This window comes from Centruroides vittatus, unplaced genomic scaffold (genome assembly GCF_030686945.1).
Source record: "Centruroides vittatus isolate TY-2023 unplaced genomic scaffold, ASM3068694v2 contig_443, whole genome shotgun sequence".
In the NCBI taxonomy this organism is placed as follows: domain Eukaryota; kingdom Metazoa; phylum Arthropoda; class Arachnida; order Scorpiones; family Buthidae; genus Centruroides; species Centruroides vittatus.
The window spans coordinates 133,809-154,426 of NW_027122242.1; the positions used below are offsets into that span (position 1 = coordinate 133,809).

At 25.2% G+C, this 20,618-nt stretch overlaps 1 protein-coding gene across 2 annotated transcripts in view; it reads left to right on the forward strand.

Moving 5' to 3' along the window:
- Keap1 (kelch like ECH associated protein 1) overlaps window positions 1-20,618 on the forward strand; it is a 47,234-nt gene that overhangs the window by 8,291 nt on the left and 18,325 nt on the right. Inside the window, exons 1-7 of one of the 2 annotated variants that reach the window (XM_067272566.1) lie at window positions 2,388-2,414; window positions 2,583-2,641; window positions 5,435-6,032; window positions 8,439-8,588; window positions 9,607-9,885; window positions 13,001-13,404; window positions 19,978-20,183. In XM_067272566.1, the coding sequence (XP_067128667.1) occupies window positions 5,604-6,032; window positions 8,439-8,588; window positions 9,607-9,885; window positions 13,001-13,404; window positions 19,978-20,183 (1,468 nt within the window). In that variant the 5' untranslated portion in view covers window positions 2,388-2,414; window positions 2,583-2,641; window positions 5,435-5,603. Of the gene's footprint in view, window positions 1-2,387; window positions 2,415-2,582; window positions 2,642-5,434; window positions 6,033-8,438; window positions 8,589-9,606; window positions 9,886-13,000; window positions 13,405-19,977; window positions 20,184-20,618 lie in introns of those variants that run through there. The other variant, XM_067272565.1, reaches the window with a different exon arrangement.

A 20,618-nucleotide genomic window follows, 5' to 3' on the forward strand; every position in this document is an offset into this window, starting at 1 on the left:
CAATTCTTCATAATTAGAGTTACATATAAACTCTCTATAATGTGAAATGCATAAAAATAAAATATAGTTTATTTGGTTTTGGAAGATATTTTTATGCTGTTCATTATTTCGAGGTCTGATTGAAAAAGTGTTGAGACTAATTTTATTACAGATCAATTATTCAAAATTGTTACATTTTAATGCTAATTCCCTTCAAAGTAAGTCATTTCTGACATAATGCATTTATTTGATCATTTTTCCATACCTCTTAGCATCTCTGGAAGTCATTTGAACTTGAAGAATGACACCTCATTCATGTTCAACATTATCACCCAAAGTGAAAGTTGAAGGACATCCTGATCCTGTTCTCATTCCCTAGCAATTCTCTCCTTCTGAAAACATTTTATGCCAATGAGCACATGACAGAGCTTCACTATCATACACAGTTTTTAATGCATCATAAGTTTCAATTGCATTCTTTTTCAATTTTATATGAAATTTCACTGAATAGCATTGTTCAGTACTCTTCTCCATTCTTTTATAACCACTATTTTGAACATATGAGCATGAAATCTTCAACACCTGTTATGTTGACACAAGAAGATTAAAACTTGTTCCAAATGTTCAGGAAAAATTATTGACTGTTATGTAAATGAATGTTACTATAATACACATACAAATTTATTCTCGTTATTTTTCAATCAGACTTCATAGAATTATTTATAGTAAAAATTTTTGATTGCAACAGATTGTTAAGACATTTTAGAAAAAGTTTCATTTGTAAATAATTTTTTGCAAGAAAAAAGTAATAAGAAATTTGGTTGCCAGAAATATGAAATGCAAAGCAACTAGTTAAAGATAAATTTGAATAACCAAAACATGATTTTTATATTTAATAATACTCTTATTCATACTAATACTCTTATTCATTCTATTTTTCCTCTATTGAATTAGAAAAATGAATATACAATTTCTGAATAAATTCAATTTATTTTCAGCATAATATCATCTGTGACTGGTAAAATTCAAACAGACTTAAAGTTTTAAATTTGCTACAGTAATTCTTGAAAACAAAAGTTTTCTAAAATGCATATTCTGAAATTGGGAATTAAATTTTTCAAAACACTTAATGTATTAATGTATTTTAAAATTAAGATTTTAAAATACAGTAAATTTTATTTAAATTCACATAGAAAAGCTGTTGGAATTTTAATAAATATACTATATATATCTAAAATTTATATGACAAAGAAAAATTTGCTAAACTTTTTATTTTGTAAATTTAATTTTTATGCAATGTATAAGCATTTTAATTTTTTAAGAAATTCTTGAATGTATAGTTAAATAAATATTTTTGAAGTTAAGTAAAATAAATATAACTGATTAGTATATAACTGAAAAAATAAACATCTTATAATTTGTTTTGTGAAATTTATCATTGTCATTATTTTCCTAAACTTGCAACTAATTTCAATTTGTAATATTGAAAACAAATAATGGATTGAAATTTCTATTTTAATTAGTAATTAAAAAGAATACTGAATATACAGATATAATTGATTATTTTCTTTACTTTATTTGATAATCCAAATACTTTTGTTAGTTCATAAAAATCAAACTTTATAATTTTTTTATATTCTTCACATATACATGCTATATTGATTGATTTGCCTTAATTATTTTTTACCCAGAAAATAATTCATTTGTTTTCTTGTATTCTCAGTTTATAAAAATTACAATATTTATGAATATAAAATACTAAGAATTATATTTGCAGAAAGCAGAAAACTTGAGATTTAATTTAATTTTTTTATAAATAAATTAGTTATCAGTAGATTAAATTGAAAAAGATTTAATCTAAATTTGTAATTTGATAAGTAGATTTCACACACACGTGTGTTATGAAGATATATATATATTTTCATTTAACAACCATATGCCCATCTTCATTTTATGGGTTATTATATATTAAATGAGGGACGGGAGGAATGGTACATCCGAAATACTTTTCTGTGTAATTTATATTATTTTATAAGTGAATTTTGCTTACTACAATTAATAAAAATATTCTGATTCTATTCTTAATGATAAGAGAAGTATAGATCTATAAAATAAAATGCTGATTCATCATGCACTCACTGTATGCTGAAATCACTTACAGTATTTTCTGTACAAAATTAATAATAATGCTATCATTAAAAATTTCTCATGAAATAATCAAAATTATCATATCAATAATTAATACAATTTAAAGAGAATTTTGCACATTCATTATAACAGATTGAAAATTTACAAATATGTAAATCATTTGAAGATAATGACACTGCAATATTTTCAGTTGGACTTTTGCCAATTTTTGATTATCAGTAACTTAACTAAGAATAATGACTTTAGTTTCCTATAAATAATGATATTATTTATGATTATCCAGAAAAGTATAGTTTTAATAAGTTTATTGAATGTTTATTTTATTTAGCAATGGATATTAAATATGACAATAATTATATTTAATAATGAAAATAATCAAATATTTGAAATTGTTGGTTTTATATAAAATTATTTTTATAGTAAATTAATATATATTTATTTTTTCCATTATATAGAAAAACAATATGAGGAAAGCCAGTATTGATTTTTGCTTCTAAATATAATACCTCATTCAGTAAGTTTTCATAACATAGTTATTCATTAATAGTTTATTTGATTAAATATCTTTTTCTAAAAGTATATATGAATATTATATTTTATGCATTTTTAAACACTTTTTAGTTTTATTCTTAAAAGTATATAAAATTTAGAAATTATTATGCAAAAATATACAAGAATTTAAAATACTGTTTGCTTATTGCATATTTCAATAAATAAAATTAAAATTAAAATTTAATTTTCAGGCTTTGTTTGTTTCAAAACATCTTTTAAAACATTAACTGATTAAATGTTTTGATGTAAAGTATTATAAACCTACGTGAATGTAAATTTAGTCATATTATAATTTTAAATAACTCAATTAAAATTATAATAACTTTAACTTATAATGATTCAAATTCACAAGGTTAGGTACAGTTGATTTAATGCTTAAATATATTAAATAATAAGGTATTTTATTGTAATGTAATTTTTCGGCAGTTCTCAAAGGAACATTTTTATTTAAAGCATATTCTTCTAATTGATAAAATATTCAAGACAATATATTCTAACATTGTATTTGTTTTTGCATACTTTTAAATCATGTCTGTATTGCAATTTTTAAAAACTGATTTTTGAATTTCTTATCAAAATGCAATGAATGATGATTATTGAATATATATTATGAACTCTTGAGTATGATTCTGAAGAAATTATGAATAATTAAAAGCATTTTTAAAAATGCTAGATTAAATTTTTTTTAATTCAGAATTCTTTATTTCTTCATTTCTCTATATGCATTTCCATATGTTTTTATGAGATGAAATTGTATTTTTAAAATTTTTTTGAAGTGACAACAATGTCAAAGACATGGTAGAAAGCAGAAATTATTTCATATACATTTAAGAAACAAAAATACTAGACTGTAATTGTGTGAGAGTGGAAAATAACCAAATTCATTTCATTTCTTATAGATGAAACAAATATATATTCACTAAACTACTTTAAATTGTTGATTTACATATTTACTGCCAATTGTAGAGAAACAAAGGAAACAGATTATGCTAGACACTTTTTTTTTAATGTAATAATTCTATGATTTATCCTTTGCTTCTATTATGCTTTTTTTTTTTAAATTTTAAAATGTAATTGGTCAGACACCATTATTTTCTAGAAATTATCATATCCACAGACTCCAAAAATACTAACCAATTAACAACTTTATTTTACTTAGTTGCATTTCAGAAATTACAATGTTTTCCTCCTCAGTAGGCTTTCAAGCTTAAACAAGGCACAAACACTTTATCAATACAATTTTTCAATATTTCAACCATTTTTTACTAATTTCCATAATAAAATCATGATTGGTTAGTATTTTTGGAGTCTGTGGATGCGATAATTCCTAGAAAAGAATGGTGTCTAAACAAATTACAAATTAAAATTTAATAATTTTAAGTTCATATAATAGTTAAATTTAATTTTTTCCCTCCCATAAAAATATTTAAAAAGTGCATATTACTGATACTGTCCACTAACATATTGATCAAAACATTTTTTTTACTAAGCCAAACAATTGCCATTAATAATCAGGCTGTTATTATTCTATATTTAATAATTATATACTAAGTAATTTGGTACTAGAGGTAGATGTTAGGCACCATCTCTTATCTAAATTAATAATTATAGTAATTTAATAATTTTATTAAATAATTTAGAATAATCTGGAAGAAATTAACAGCAATCGTTTGGCTTAGTATCAAAACATTAGGCTTCAGGATGTTGTTATATATATATATTTTAATAATCTGTGTTCATGTTTAAATATATTTCACTAATTTTTATTCATTATTCATAGTCATTGTAATTTTATTACTAGTTTTTCTATGTTGCATATACCTTTTATGTAGAATCTCTTTTCTGACCTTAATCTGGACAAACATAATAGTGTTATATCAGTCTCCATTTGTTAAATTCTTCACTTCGATTATACCATTTTTGCAAGAAGAGTGAATTACTGAGCTAATATGTATAACTTATATAGTTTTATGATAATGAAAGTACAATATTCTTTTAAATGTCCATATACAGTATATATTATTTATAACTCTGATATTTTATATAGAATTTTGTGATTTTTTTAAAATAATACACTAAAAATAAAATGGAATTATAAATATTTATTTATAGTGCTGTTTCAAAAAATTGAATATGTAATATGCTTTATCTTTAAATTGTTATATTTATTTCTTTATAATTTCTTTCACATAACTACAATTAGATAATTAAAGAGTAATTAGGTATAAAGAATCTTGAAAATTAAAATTAATGTCAACTCTATACTCTGGAAAGATACAATAGTTTAAGAAATCTTGAAGCAAAAATATAATAGTTCATAAATATAAAAGTAGGACTATACTGTATAGTATTGTTTCAAGACATTAAATTTTGTAATGTATAAACATTTCTGTGCAACTCGAGAAATTCACTAAGAAATTTGTATTTCTATCTTGTCCCATGTAAATATATGCCAGTCACATTTTAGGAAAAGATTACATGACACCATCCTGTGATAAACAGAAACAAATATATTAATGAAAATTAATTGTCATGAAATATAAAGTAGTTAAGTAAAACATTATTTTCATGATTTTTTTCTATATCACTTTGAAGAATAATTCAAAGAAAATTAAACAATCTGCTAATTTCAATGAAAAATTTTGATAAATTAATATTTAATAATTATTAAAAGTTTTACTCTGTAATAAAAAATAGTATAAAATTAAGTATTTTTATTGATTGTATACTTAAAATGTTTTGTTTTTATTTTCAGCTTATTTTTACTAATTGTATATCTGCAATTGTCATTTGTGGAAAATGTCATTGCCTGTAGCATATTCCAGCTTGACTGAGTTATTAGAATGTAGAAATAAATTGTTAAACTTGTTCTCATTTTATAATGAATTTATAATACTCTATATATTTATAAATTGATAATTTTCATGGAACTTTTAAAAATGGCAGAAAAATCAGACTGTACTTCATTTAGGAGTCCAGCATGTTTTAAGCCACGTCCTATTGATGAAAATAACCCCGCTGTCAATGGTTCAATGACATTTGTAAATAGTTCATTTCCAAAAGAAGCTTTAGATATGATGAATATGATGAGACGTCATCAGAAATTATGTGATGTAGAAATTCGTGTGGACAATGATACCTTTCATGCGCACAAAATAGTTCTGGCAGCTGCAAGCCCTTATTTTAGAGCCATGTTCACCAGTGGCTTAAAAGAATCTGAAATGTCTGTTATTAATATTCAAGGTGTTTCACCTGTAACAATGGCCTTTATTATCAAATTTGCTTATACTGGGGAAGTGAAAGTGGAAGAAATGAATGTTTGTAATCTCTTACCAGCAGCAACAATGTTTCAGGTAAAATATTTTTAATGTAAATGTTGCAAATGTATTTTTTACACAATATGCTTTAGTTAAATAATTTAGAATTTTAAATATGTAATAATAATCAGAATCAGCAAAATGACAGATTTCTATAAAAAATAAATAATCAAACATTTATAACTCAACATCAATTTTTAATAAATATTTTTAATTACTTTAGTAGTTACCATCAGATTTTAGTATAGAACCTACTACAGGTTTTATACAATAAATTTAAATTCAAAATAACAAATATACAATAATTCAATAAATTGTACATAAATATAACAAAAAACAATAAAATTAACAGTGACTTGATATTTGTTTTTTACCGTATTACCATATAATTGATAAATTTTATTTACATAAATTCTTTACTTATTAAAGCTTAACATTTTATCAAAAGTTTAGTTGCTATATTTCAAAATTAAACTGTCATAAACTAATTTTAGTAAAACTTGAAAATAATGTTCATTTAGAATAACTTTTTAAATGGGAAGAAAAGGAAAATTCAAGGAAAGAATGATTATATCAAATTTTTAAAAAAATTTCTAATATAAATATCAATTTTGAAATTTTAAAGCATAAGTTCAAGTTGTATTTTTGATTAATAAACAGGCAAGCATAAATTTTAAATTAATATCTCGTTTCAAAATAATGCTCATCTGTTCAATAATGTTTATCATCACTATTAACAACTACTTTGTGATTTAATAAATACAAAAGTAGATAACAACTTTAATGTCATATATGACTTATTAACAATTAAATAATTAATGATATGTTAAACATTAAAGGAGTCAGCAACTTTTTAAAAGATAAAACACTTTTGAAAATTTAATTTATCTTATCTCAAATACAAACTTCAGCAGTAATTAAACAAAATAATAAACTTTTTAATGTCAGAGATACATTTGGTAAATTTTGGTAAAACGTGATATTTATCTGAATTTCCTTTTTAAATAACAATTCTATAATTTAAATTTGCGTGCCCAAGACACAATCAATGAATATATTGTTGTAATTAATGAATTAAATACATATTTTGAATATTTAAAATAATTTGGATAAAAGATGCAAAAGCGAATAATTAAATATAATCAAAATGCTAAAATATCAGTAAAAGTTTTAGGTCATTTGTGGGTTTATATATATATATATATATATATATAAACTCTTTGTGACCTGGACAAGGAGTTTGCATTTTATATATTGATAGTGACCAATATGTGCCTATTAAAATGCTTGAAATGTTCAATTGGAACTTGATGCTGAATGATAAAAGTGATTTAAAACGTTTGTTTTACATAAATTTAGTGCTGGTATGTTTTGTTATTTATAGTATTTTACTAATAGAAAAATAGTTGAATATTCAAAATAAAATTTCACGAAAGAGGTATGCTTTAACATTATATTTCTTGAAATTAAAAATTATAATTTTTCTAAATAGTTCAGAGCTAGTAATGTGACAATGCGATTGTGAAGCATTGAAAAACATATGTAGAGTTCTTAATGAACTTAATGTGAACTTCTTTTTAAACTTAATGTTTTGTAAACATTAAGTTTCAAAATATTTCATTCTTTAAAACAGAACTTTGCCACAAATGTATTTAAAAATTAGTATGTTTGTCAATATAAAAGTTGACATTACAAACAAAACTTTAGACACTTAATATTTTATAATAATTTATAAAATAATTTAATATTTCAATTTTAATTAAAAGTAAAACATTTCTTATATTGAGAATGCTCTAATATGCTAATTATGTATATTCAGTTTAGAGAACTGATTTATTTATGGAAACAAGCATGGGTATGTATTAATCAGACAAGTACAGTAGAGAACCGAAAATCAGAATCACTTGGGGACTGGGGTTGTTCAGATTAGGGATTTGTTCCGATTACGGTCTATGTATGAAAAAATATATTAACCTGTCCGATGTTCAAATTTTTCTCCGTTGCGTGTCGCTTCGTGTTGAATTTTCGTCGATTTTAAGCCTAACGAAAATTTTTATAATAATAATCGAGGCTATCGTATCGTTAAAAATTATTTCTGCATTTTGTACAAACAAAATAAATATATTGAAGAATATAAAAACATGAAAATTATACTTTAGAAGTAAATTTAGTATCAAAAACGTTCGATTCAGCATGATACAGTCCGACTGAAAATCGTGCCGAATACCGGCGATTCTGATTACCGGGGTGCCGATTTACGACTCTCTACTGTAATTAAAGTTATAAAGTTTGACATTGGCAAATTTTATGACATAAATTTATAGATAAAAATATTTTAATTTAAAATAAATATATATAGAGTGGCACTGATCTATAAAAATATATTGTAAAATGATATATTTTATAATAAACTAACTGATATTTTAATTATGAATTTTTTAGGTTAATCATATTATTGAAGCTTGCTGTACATTTCTGGAAAAACAATTAGATCCATCTAATTGTATTGGTATAGCAGATTTTGCCCTTCAGCATGGTTGCACAGCCTTGTATCAAACAGCAAATCAGTTCCTGGATCAACATTTTTCACAGGTTATATTTTGAGGTTTCTTTTTAAAGTCTACAGCCTTTGTTTTATTATAATATCATGTTCTAATTTGTTCTAATGAAATCTTTAACATAGTTTAAAATAAGAATTCTTAAACAAAGTTTTTTAATTCAGTATTTCTGTTTTTAGTACATTACTAATGTTAATATAAATTCTTGGAAAGAGTTATTTAATAAATTTTGATATAAAATTTATTTTATTTGTAATGTTTTTAATTATTATTATTATTTTTAAAATTAATTATCTGTAATATAATTTAGTGTTTAAAGAATTTCTTCCAGCTGGAAAGAGTAAAGAAAAAATATTTTGTAGTTATTTTTTTATTTATATTTTTTAGTTATTTCTGACTTCACTCTAACTTTATTACAATTTTTTTATTTTTATAATTTATTTTTGATTATATTTAATTTAATTTAATTATTATTATTATTATCATCATTTATTGTCTATTGGAAATTTCTTCCCTATTACAAGGGGGTTACATTTACATTGTTTACTTGTTTTTTACTTTACATACTTTTGATTTTGATTTACACCTATTTTTCCGCGAATACATTCCAAACATTAATTTGAATCTTACAATTTTATTGTTCTATTTCATTAATAATAACATGTTTTAATTCTTCATTAGTGTTAGTTTGTTTTGTTTTTATAAATGTCGATTATTTTACAAAAATAGTTATAAATTTTATATAAGTCTTTTTTACCCATTTTGTTGAAGTTTTTTAACAATTCTATTAGCGAATTGCATTTATAAGTTCGAGTTATGTCATAGTGTTCACGAATATCATTTAATTTTGGACATTTTAATATTAAATGATAAGGTGTTGAATCATCGGAGTTACATAAGAAACATTTTGTTGATAACTTATGTAAGTGTTGTATAAAAATATTTTTTTTTCTACAGATTTTGAATAAAATATCAGTAAAAAGACAATAATAATTAAAAATAAAATATTTCCATTATATGATTTTTAAAAGTAAACTTTTATATAATTTCAGGTATCTCAAGGGGAAGAGTTTTTAGTTTTATCTCCTTGTCAATTAATTCAATTAATTAAAAAAGATGAACTTAATGTCAGAAATGAATCTGAAGTTTTTAATTCAGTTCTAAGATGGGTAAAACATGATGAGGAACGTAGAGGTCCTAAACTTTCAAACATTTTGAATGCAGTTAGGTGTCATTTTTTAACACCTCGATTTTTAAAAGAACAAATTCAAGGATGTGAATTAGTGAAAAATATGCCTCAATGTTGTGAATATCTTACTCAAATACTACAGGTATACTTGATAAGTTTTTAAAATATATTAATTTAAAATTTAAATTTTTAATATTTGAAAACATTTTAAATAATGAAAGTAGGCTTCACACTGTGATAACAGCCCAATAAACAAAAACTGTTTAGTCGAAGATACCAAAATTATTTATTTTAAAGTGTTTTCTTTCTCACTTCAGCCAATCTTCAATATACATGTAAATTAAATGCAGGACAGCAAAATAAATATTTATAAAATGAAAAAATTTATTTATATAATTATTTAATGCATGTTAAACAATATTATTACCATATAAATTAACAATACATAATAATAATAATAATCATTATTTTTAATTAATTTATTATTATTTCTTAAAATTTTCTGAAGAGCATTGACAGCAAAAAACAAATTTTTTAAGGAATCCAACAAATTGTTTAATTCATAAAAAATATGTTGGAGCCCTTAAAAAATTTTAGTGTCCGTGCTCTTCAGTTTATATTATGGAGTTGAATATTGTAAAAAATACTTTAAAATTTTTTATGTTGTAAATTTAAAAAATCTTATGTATTTAAATATTCCATTTCCTTGTTCTAAAGTCAAGTTTATGCATATGCTGAAGTTATGTTGTAGTAAAGTTGGAAATGTTTCGAATTTAACACTTTTGAAGTCCTTAACAAAACAATTTTTGTTTAGTCAGTCATCACTTTTAATAATGAAGTTTAGATTTTAAGAAAATTAACTATATTTAATAGATAAACATATTATCAAATAATTTAAAATATATTACTTGAACTGTTTCAGTTAACCATTTTTAATTTTGAATTTAGTAATTTAAAATTGAATAAAATTTCATTGAATTTCATATATTTATTATATCGTAAAAACTGTCCAAATATGATAATTTCATCTCTTACAAGAATAATTGTCATAATTAATGTACTCGACTTTCACACATAATTGGTTCCTGAAAGTGTGTATGAATGTTGAATGTTTGAAAGTAGAGGGATGTAAAAAAAATATGCACCAAAAACTGTGTTTTAAAATATTTATTTATCAATATGTATACATAATGAAGTTAACGAGGCATGTTTAAGTGCTCTCAGGTGTTTTCTTTATAAACTTGTCAAGAATTAGTTGAATACCACCATTTTTTTTATTTTCTTGATAAAGATTTTTATAACATGCTGTTTTTCTCAATCGCCCTACATACTTGAGATTTATGTTCTCCATTGGGATCACATTCTTTCATGATAGTCAAAAATTTGTCAAGATGCATGAAGGCTTCATTCATATTTTTAATTGTCAAAGTCTTTACGTTTTTATTAGCTTCTTCTTTTTTACTTTCATTATGTATTTCATTATTGCTGAGTTGTTGCTCAATTAAGTAATTCATTTGACAGAGGTAATGAGTGAGATTCAATCAACTCATTAACCTTTCAACAGTAGGGTATGGTGCTACTCCAAAGTAATGGAGAAACGTAGGAAATTTTTAAAGTATTTTTTTACACGTTTTTTCTCATTACCATTTTAGAAAAAGATTTTGTAAACAGTTATGTCTAGTAAAGAAAAATCTTTTTTATTGTTACCTAATTCATTTTTTATGTGAATTTTTTTTTGTTGTAGTTTTTTGGTGATACCCCCAAAAGAATTTAACGGATATATCCATCCCTCACCACCTCCACACGATTGCCCTTAATGGATATATCCATCGGCCACTGCAGAGTGGTTAACAACTTCATTGTTGACGTCAAGTTTAGTTCATTCATTAGAATAACTATTTCATCTGTGATAGTTTCTGGTGTTTCTTCAAAATTTATAAAATCACTCATCATTTGTGGGCATAATTGTTTTCAGGAACATTTCATTGTTGACTTTTATTTCAGCCCACGAGTTTTCAATATTGTTTATTGTGTTCTATATATTATAGTTCTTCTGAAAATCTGTTAATGTTGGCCCATCTTCCCTATTAGTTGCCTTGATGGCCTTAGTTATTATCATCCTCATATAATACTGTTTAAACATAGCTATCACTGTTTGGTCCATGGGCTGTATGAGGTAGGTAGTATTGGGAGGAAGAAACACAACATTGATTTCTAGATATAAATTCTGCAGAGATTTTGGGTGTCCTGGAGCATTGTCTAAGATTAATAAATTGTAAATTATTTTTACAATATTCCTTAATTGTCGGCACAATGAAAAGTGAACCAACTTTAAATATTAATGCAGTAACCCAGGTATTTTTATTTGATTTCCGAATGACTGGAAGCAATTCTTTTTCTTTCCCTTTCAATGCTCTGGGATTTTCCACTTGGTAAACTAACAATGGCTTCAATTTTAAATCACCAACTAAGTTTCCACCAAGAAGCAATGTCAATTGGTTTTTGGAAGGTTTATGTCCAGGGGCAATGGATTCTTCTTTTGATAAAAATGTATGATTAAGCATTTTTTTCCAAAATAAACTCAACTCATCTACATTGAATATTTGGCTAGGAGAACATTCTCCATCTACAATAATTTTGGACAATGAGCAAATAAATTCTTTTTTAGCATCTTTATCTGCATCAGCCAATTCTCCAATGAATTTAATATTATGTAAAGAATATCTCATTTCAAATTTGTCAAATCAGCCATTACTTGCTTGAAACACCATGTTAGAATCTTCATTTAATCTAGTCTTCCAATCTTCATGCAAACTAAGAGCCTTAGCTTGAATAATTGAAAACTCAGAGGAACATTATTTTGATGTTGATCATCAATCCATGATGACAAAGATTTTTTCATTTCATCCATCACTATGCCATGTCTTTTGGAAACAATCTTTGAAGATATATTTCCACAATTTTGAACATATTCCTTAATTTTACTCGTATTTTTCAAAATTGAACATATCGTAGATCTGTTTATATCGTACAAATGTCCAATTGAAGCAAAAGATTCACCATTTTCAGAAAGTTTAATTATTTCCATCTTTGTCTTGATCATATGAAGTTTATGAGTCTAACTCCATCTCTGCCTTCCCAGAATGAAACTTTTAGCACCATTACTGTTTAACAATAAATGTTATCTATATTACTGTTAACTTTGATTAAATTCTATAATCAAATTGTCATTTATAATTACACTTCAATATTTTTAGGATTTAACTGTTTGTCGTAAATACAATTGTCATCAACGTACACCGAAAGTTCCATTTGTCATCTATACAGCTGGTGGTTACTTACAACAGTCCCTCAGTAATATGGAATGTTATAATGCGGAAGATAAACAATGGTATTCCTTAGCTGATATTCCTACTCCTCGCAGTGGACTTGGAGGTGCATTTATTGAAGGAAAATTTTATGCTGTGGGTGGAAGAAACAACAGCCGTGATGGCAATCAAGATTCAAATGCTGTAGACTGTTATGATCCAATTAAAAATGTTTGGAGATCCTGCTGTCCCATGAATGTTGCTAGAAACAGAGTTGGTGTTGGTGTTTTAGATGGTCTTTTATATGCAGTGGGTGGTTCAGAAGGAGTAACTCATCATAAATCTGTTGAGAGGTATGTGTACTGAAATATTGAAATTTTGTTTATTTAGGTGCTAAGTATATAAAACCATTTAGTTACATTCATTTTAATAAAAGAATGAAAAAATTAATAAAAGTTTATATCCATTAATTTAACTCCTTTCCAGAAAATTTTAGTATAATTTTTCGGTTAATGTTACCTATGGTGGTGAACATGGCGGTTCATCTCTGAAACAGTGGGTACGCACAGTTCTAACCTAACCTAACCTATTCTAATAATTTGGCTGGCAATAATTATGGTAATTTATTAGAATAGGTTAGGTTAGGTTAGAATGTTTGTCCTCACTGTTTCAGAGACAAGCCGCCATGTTCGCTACCATAGGTAACATTAACCAATTTTTTTTTATTTGCCATATTTATTAAAATTTGGTAATAAGTGTAAATCACTGAAAAATTTGTTCTTAATGAAGTTGTTGATGTTCTCTGTGATATAATTGAAAAGTAAATGTAGTAAAAAAAATAGTATTAATTAGTCTGATTGTTAAGTGAAGACTCCTTAATTTCAGAAATCCCACGGCTACATGACTCAATAACTAAAGAATTATACATCCAAAATTAATGAAATTTTCAGAATAACATATTTGTATATATGAGATGAACTGTATAGTTTTTGGTAGAAATCAGTCAATTTGTTAAAATATGATAAAGGCTTAATTCTTAAACCAATAGATGGCATTTTTTATGCATGCACATATTATTTAAGATAAAAAAAGCATGTGTAAATAGTTTGTTTCTGTTTTCTTTACATGTGCTTATATTTGTTTGTTCACATTCTCCAAAAATTCTTAGCGAATTTCTTTTGCAACATTTTTGTTTTTTATTGTTTTTTGTGAATTTCTTTTTCTGAATTTTGGTTTCGAAGTGTTTATTTATCTTCATATTCTATTTAAAAAGTTTATATCAAGGAATCAATTTCATTTAAAGATAAATTGTTTAATATTATTTTGTTTACTTAATTATTCTGTTTTTGTTTTGTATTTTTTTAAATAAAGATGTGTAGGATGAAAAATAAAGCCAAGTAATAATGAGGCTGATTTTGCACTAGAATTTGAAAAGCAAGCACTGGAAAAGTACCCTGATTAAGGCTATAGTAAAATTAGTAAGCAAAACCCTAAGAAACAAGTGCATTCAAGTACTTGCTTCAACAGATACTGCAGTCAATGGGAAACCAATTAACATTTTCTAAGAATTCCAATTTGTTTTTTTAAAGAACTAGTTGGAAAATTGCTTCAGAACTTTCAAGTTACATTAAATAATATTCAATACCTGATTTTCAATGAATATTCTATGATCAGATCAAGATTAATGTCAAAAATTCACAACAGATGCTGTTAAGTGAATGGGAACAACCATGAACCGTCTGAAGGTATGTTTGTTTACTTCTTTGGAGAAATCCAGAAAGTCTCCTGTGAAAGATACACCTCTTTGCAAACTCTAATGACAAATTTTCTTCTTGAGGACAAGCTTATTTTAGTACATTACTAAAAATGTTTCAATGTTTCAAATGTTGGCAAAATTCAAGTCAACTGTTCAGAAATATCAGATGATAAAATAAATAATGTTGTTTTTTATTTTAATGAAAATAATTTTATTTATTGAAATATTCACTTTTACATTCAATTACATTTTCTCAACAGAAAGACAATTTTAAAATACTATTTTTATAAATGATTTGAATGACACTTAAAAAAAATCTTTCTTTGTGTTTGGTGGACTTTGAGGAATATTGTTAATCATGGCTATTTGAACATTTGTCAAACCTTCACAGCAGATTTGTACAGTGAGCAGCTGTAAAGAGTATGTGACAATTAGGGTAAAACAGCCATCTTTTGTGAATTGTTGAGTTGTTTGTTTTTTACAAGGTAACTACGCTCACCCACACATTGCAGAAATTACAAGAAACAAAATAATGCAATTGGGATGGAAACTTTTACCTTATCCTTCCTATTCTATTGACTTATTTCCATTGGATTATCACATTTTTTTATCTTTGAATAATCATATGCATGGAAAACAATTACAAATCATGCAGCTATAAAGAAAGTAACTCAATTTTTAATATTAAAAATGGTATTTTCAAACTTCCCTTCCATTGGGAAAGTGTAATTGAATGTGAAGATGAATATTTTGTTGAATAAAATTATTTTAAACAAAAAAATACAAACATTTTTATTCACACTTCAAAAATGACATTATTTATTTGGTTACCTGATATATTACACAGTGTTGTAATCAGAAAACTGAAGCAGCAAGAATGGGAGACATTAATGACAAGAAGGAAAGCAATTTTATCTCCATCAGATATAGAAAAATTTAAAGATTCTGTAAGACTATTTCTTACAAACGAAATGGTCACTCTGTATAACAAATTATTCCTTGCGTAAAGTAATAGATAGAATATTCTGCAAAAATTTCTGCAGAATATAATAACATTTTTGTGAAAAAAGCATTAGATGAACAATTTCAAGACTTGCAATCAGTATTATATCTATTGGTTTTTGCATAAAATCTATGGGTCGATGCTGGCCTAGTAAATGGATCTCTTAGAACAGTTATTGACATTCTACATAGAGAAGGAAGGAGACTGCCTTTGTTACCAATGGCAATAATCATAAAATTTGATTAGTATATGGGACCAACCATGAGAAAAGGAAGATTTCCTATTCTTCCTATGCAAGAAAAATGGAAGGATAACAATGTTGATTGTGCAAGAAGATGGTTTCCAATCTCAGTTGCATACTCATTGACCATATACAAAGCTCAAGGACTGACACTGGAAAAAGCAGTAATTCACATAGAAAAAGAAAATTTTGCTGGGCTAGCATATGTAGCTATAAGCAGAGCACAAAAACTAGAAGATATGATGATATATCCATCTTTCAATATTAATAGAATAAATAAAATTGAAGCTATGAAACAAGTACTAAATAGAGAACATTTTTTGAATAGTGTAATGTATAATCAATAAAAAAAACAACTTTTTAAATTCACGTATTTAGATTCAAAATTTTGTTATACAGATTTAAATGCCTTATTTATCTAGTAATAATTCTTTTTAAAAGAACTGGCTTCCAAAAATTAAAATTTGAAATGGCATTCATCATTTAATTTACTTTTAATCTAACTTCAAAATCAGAATGCATAAATATTAAATATTAATAATGTTGCCATAAAGTTTCACTAGTTAGATCTCTGCTAATTAAATTGATTTGAGATAAAAATTTTTAATTTCTTACTTATGTTCAATATTTAACATTCTTTATTAAGATCTTTGCAGATGACTATCCAAACATGAAAAGGGTTCCAGAGTTAGGAAAGATTTTAAAATGTGCTGGTAACATTTGAAATCACAATAACAACATTGCAAATCTGCTTTAATTTGTATTTTAGATCATTGAGATGAGTTATTAAAATGTTTAAGTGACTATAATGAGTTCTCTTTTTCTGTGATATTTCCATTCCTGAGAACTTTATTTAAAAATTTGCTTAAAAGTTTCTTTATTCAAATAAATGTAAACTAGAAGGAAATTAGAGGAATATGCTGTAATCTTCAAAAATGTTACGGTGAATTAATAATAGCATAAGTTAATAAGTAAAAAATGATTATTATTAAGAAGTTTTCTTTAAAACAATATTATATGTTGCAAATTATATCTTTAGGAACATCAAGCCACACGAATGCTTACCTTGTCACACCATCTATAAGAATAAATTAGAATTATTTACCTACAAGACTATGTGATATACAAAGTCATAGATTACAGTCAACACTTACCATACTACATTAAAAGAAACATCTGTATGGAATACAGAAAAATCATAAACAGAACCACAAATCAAATAGTTAAAGAAAAAGAATGACACTAAACAACTATTCAAATAGAATAATAAACAATTGAGAAAAAGCATTACAGAAAATAATAATAATAATGAAAAATACTATTTAAAGTTTCTATATATAAAAAGAATATAAGAAAATATCGCCAATACCATTTAATAATAAATTAAATGATTATATTAAAACAAAAGAAATGGATAAAACAGTGAATTCACATTAATATGGATCACTAAGGAAACAGTAGTTAGTTTGCTTTATTGAAAATTCATATTAACAATTTTTAGGGTGAAGGTCATGATTATATAATTTATAGAGTTAAGGATTGATAGGCAATCAAAATCTCTAAATTATAATATTCTAAATTAATTTACTAAATAAAATTAACTTTATTTAGTAGAACAAAATGAGGAGGACACTGTATTTTTGCTGTTTAAGTGCAGAGCAGTATATCAGAGTGGCTAAACAGAACAAAGCTAAGAGAAACCTGTGATTTTTTTCTGTTGAAAATTGTTTGAAAAGGTAGAAAATATTTTTTGGCACCAAAAGAATAAAACAAGGAGCCAAATTTAGCAGCAACTAGGTTTGGCTAGCTTATGCCAAACTAGTTTGCTGCCCCCTATATACAAACTAGTACATGTTTGCATGAGACTGCATTCATTTAAAGGGTGGACATCCTTAAACTTTAACTCCTATTTTCTGAGTACAGTAGAAAGGTCACCTAAAACTGAATGTTTGAATTGCTTTACCATTTGAGTCAAACTCATCTTTGCTTACTAGGAAAAAAAATCCATTCTACTCAAAATAGAACATTTATTACAGTATTACTTTTCTTTTTACACTTTTCTATATAAATAATAAAATTATTATTGGAAATATGATTATTTCTTGAGGATTGTTAAGATAATTTACAGTTTGGTTTAACAAATTCTGGTAACAAGAAAAACACACCTTTAAAATTCCAGCAAATAAATTTACTAATAAAAACTTTTTTGATCGGTTAAAACGATTTGAAATTGTTTTTATTAGTAAATTTATTTGCTGGATTTTTAAAGGTGTGTTTTTCTTATTGTCTAATTATCCAGTTGATAGAAAATATATGATATACAAATTCTGATAAAATTTTTGTTCACTTTTTCATGTGAAAATTAACATTGCAACAAGGGTGTTTTGTCAGGGTAATGACAAAATTTGCTGTACCAATGATTGTTTTAAGGTGAAGGGACTGTACACAAAAATGGGAAAATGAAATGTAGTATATAGTACCCCTTGCATATGTAAAAACTCCAAATAATATATATGTGAAATGAAAAGACAATTAGTAATGTGACTTAAAGAACATGAAGTTGATTTAAAACACAAACAAATAAATTCTGCATTATTCTTAATAAATTCTTAATAAATTCTTATGAACACTGTATTATTAATAATTGCAAAAGGGATAATAATAATTTAAAATTCCTTTATTACGAAGAATATATGTAAATTAGGAAATTTAAACAATGTATATGTATAAAAAAAAATTCTGTAATAATTTAAGTGATAACAGCATAGAAAAAAACAGTAGCTGCAAAGAATGTCTGTAAATAAGACATCTCTGTATCGACGAAAAGTAAACATCACCTAACAAAAAGAAGAAAAAAAAATAAACCCAAGTTTGAAAGCAAGTAAGGCAGGAAAATTTACTCAACTCAAAGATTCTGAAATGATAGATTAAAGTCTGTAATTCCTATAATTTAATAATCTAGAAGAAAGACTGAATTTTTAATAAATTTATCACTGTTTTACACAATCTTGCTTGCCTTGTTCATAAACTTTGTTATATGAATTAAAAAATTGTATTGATAAATAGAAAAATAAAGTATCTCAGGTGCCATACTGAAGAGGGGAAGAAAACTTCCAAAATGCCTCTATGGCCTTGATGAAATAAACATAGTCTAATAAGGCAAGCATTGGTGTGGATTAATGTTCCTTCCTAAAAGAAATAATTTGCAACATAGAAAATACAATGCGGTTCCAAAGTACAATATTACATGTTAAATTTAAGGTTTCTTGAAGAATGTATCCAGAAATTTTTATCTTACAGCTCTTCTCATATAATTCTTGTTAGAGCAGCACATTCTAATGTTGTGTAACTGTGGAGCTCCTTTCCATCTTTGAATAATATTCAAAGATTGTAAAGTAAAATTCAGGATGATGTAATGAATCATTAGTCATAGATAGGTTCATGGTCTGGAAGAAATTGATTTCTAATGGAAGTAGATGCTGCTGCTTTGTTATCTTAATCTTCTAACTACAGTAATACTGTGTAACTCATTTCAAACTGTGATTCATTCAAATTTCTTTTTGTTGACTTCATCCAGGATTACTTGAGGCCATCCATATGCTAACTAAATAGCTATAGTAACTATGTTATCAGCAATGGAATCTCCATATTTATCACAGAACTGAAAAGCGTATTTCTTCCACATTCCATTTATGCATTTTTATGATATTTCATTTCATGCAGCTTTGATGGTCTACATGGATATTTAGATATGATTAGTTTTAGAGAAAATTTCAATATTTGTATTATTATTCATGAGATTGTAGTTATAAAATTTTAGTTAGAAATAAAATAATTTGAAAATGAATATAGAATAATTTTTTTGTCAATTATGTAAACCTTTATAACTTATAATTATTACTTTTGAATATTTATATTTAATATAGGTATGATCCTTGTGAAGAAAAATGGTGTTTTGTAAGTAACATGTTGACACCAAGGATTGGAGTGGGAGTATCTGTTGTTAAAAGATTATTGTATGCTGTTGGTGGTTATGATGGAAACTGTAGATTAAATACAGTAGAATGTTATAATCCTGAAAAAGACGAATGGGTTTCGGTTGCCAGTATGAAAATTACTCGGAGCGGAGCAGGTAACAAATATTGGATGTTTCATTTAATTTTTATTCCAACTGTTTAATACAATGTTTCTCAGTTTTTTGAATTACAACTTGAATGAAGTCAATGACTGTTTCATGAATCCAGAAAATAAATAACTAAAATAGAAATCTAACATCAATGATAATATGCACTTACTTAGTTAATGATAATAATCAAATAAATACTTATAATTCATTAGTGATTAATTTTGTAATGAAGAATCACTTTTATTTATAAAAGTTCTTGATATTTAAAAAAGTAGATAAAACATTATCAATCTGTACATTTATATAATAATAATTATTATTATTATAAAGGTTTTAATATTATTAACTTTAAGATTATAGCTTAAAATTATTTATGATATTTTGACATAGATTTTTAATAAAATATAAGTTTATTTTGTGTATTAATGAATAAAATTATGC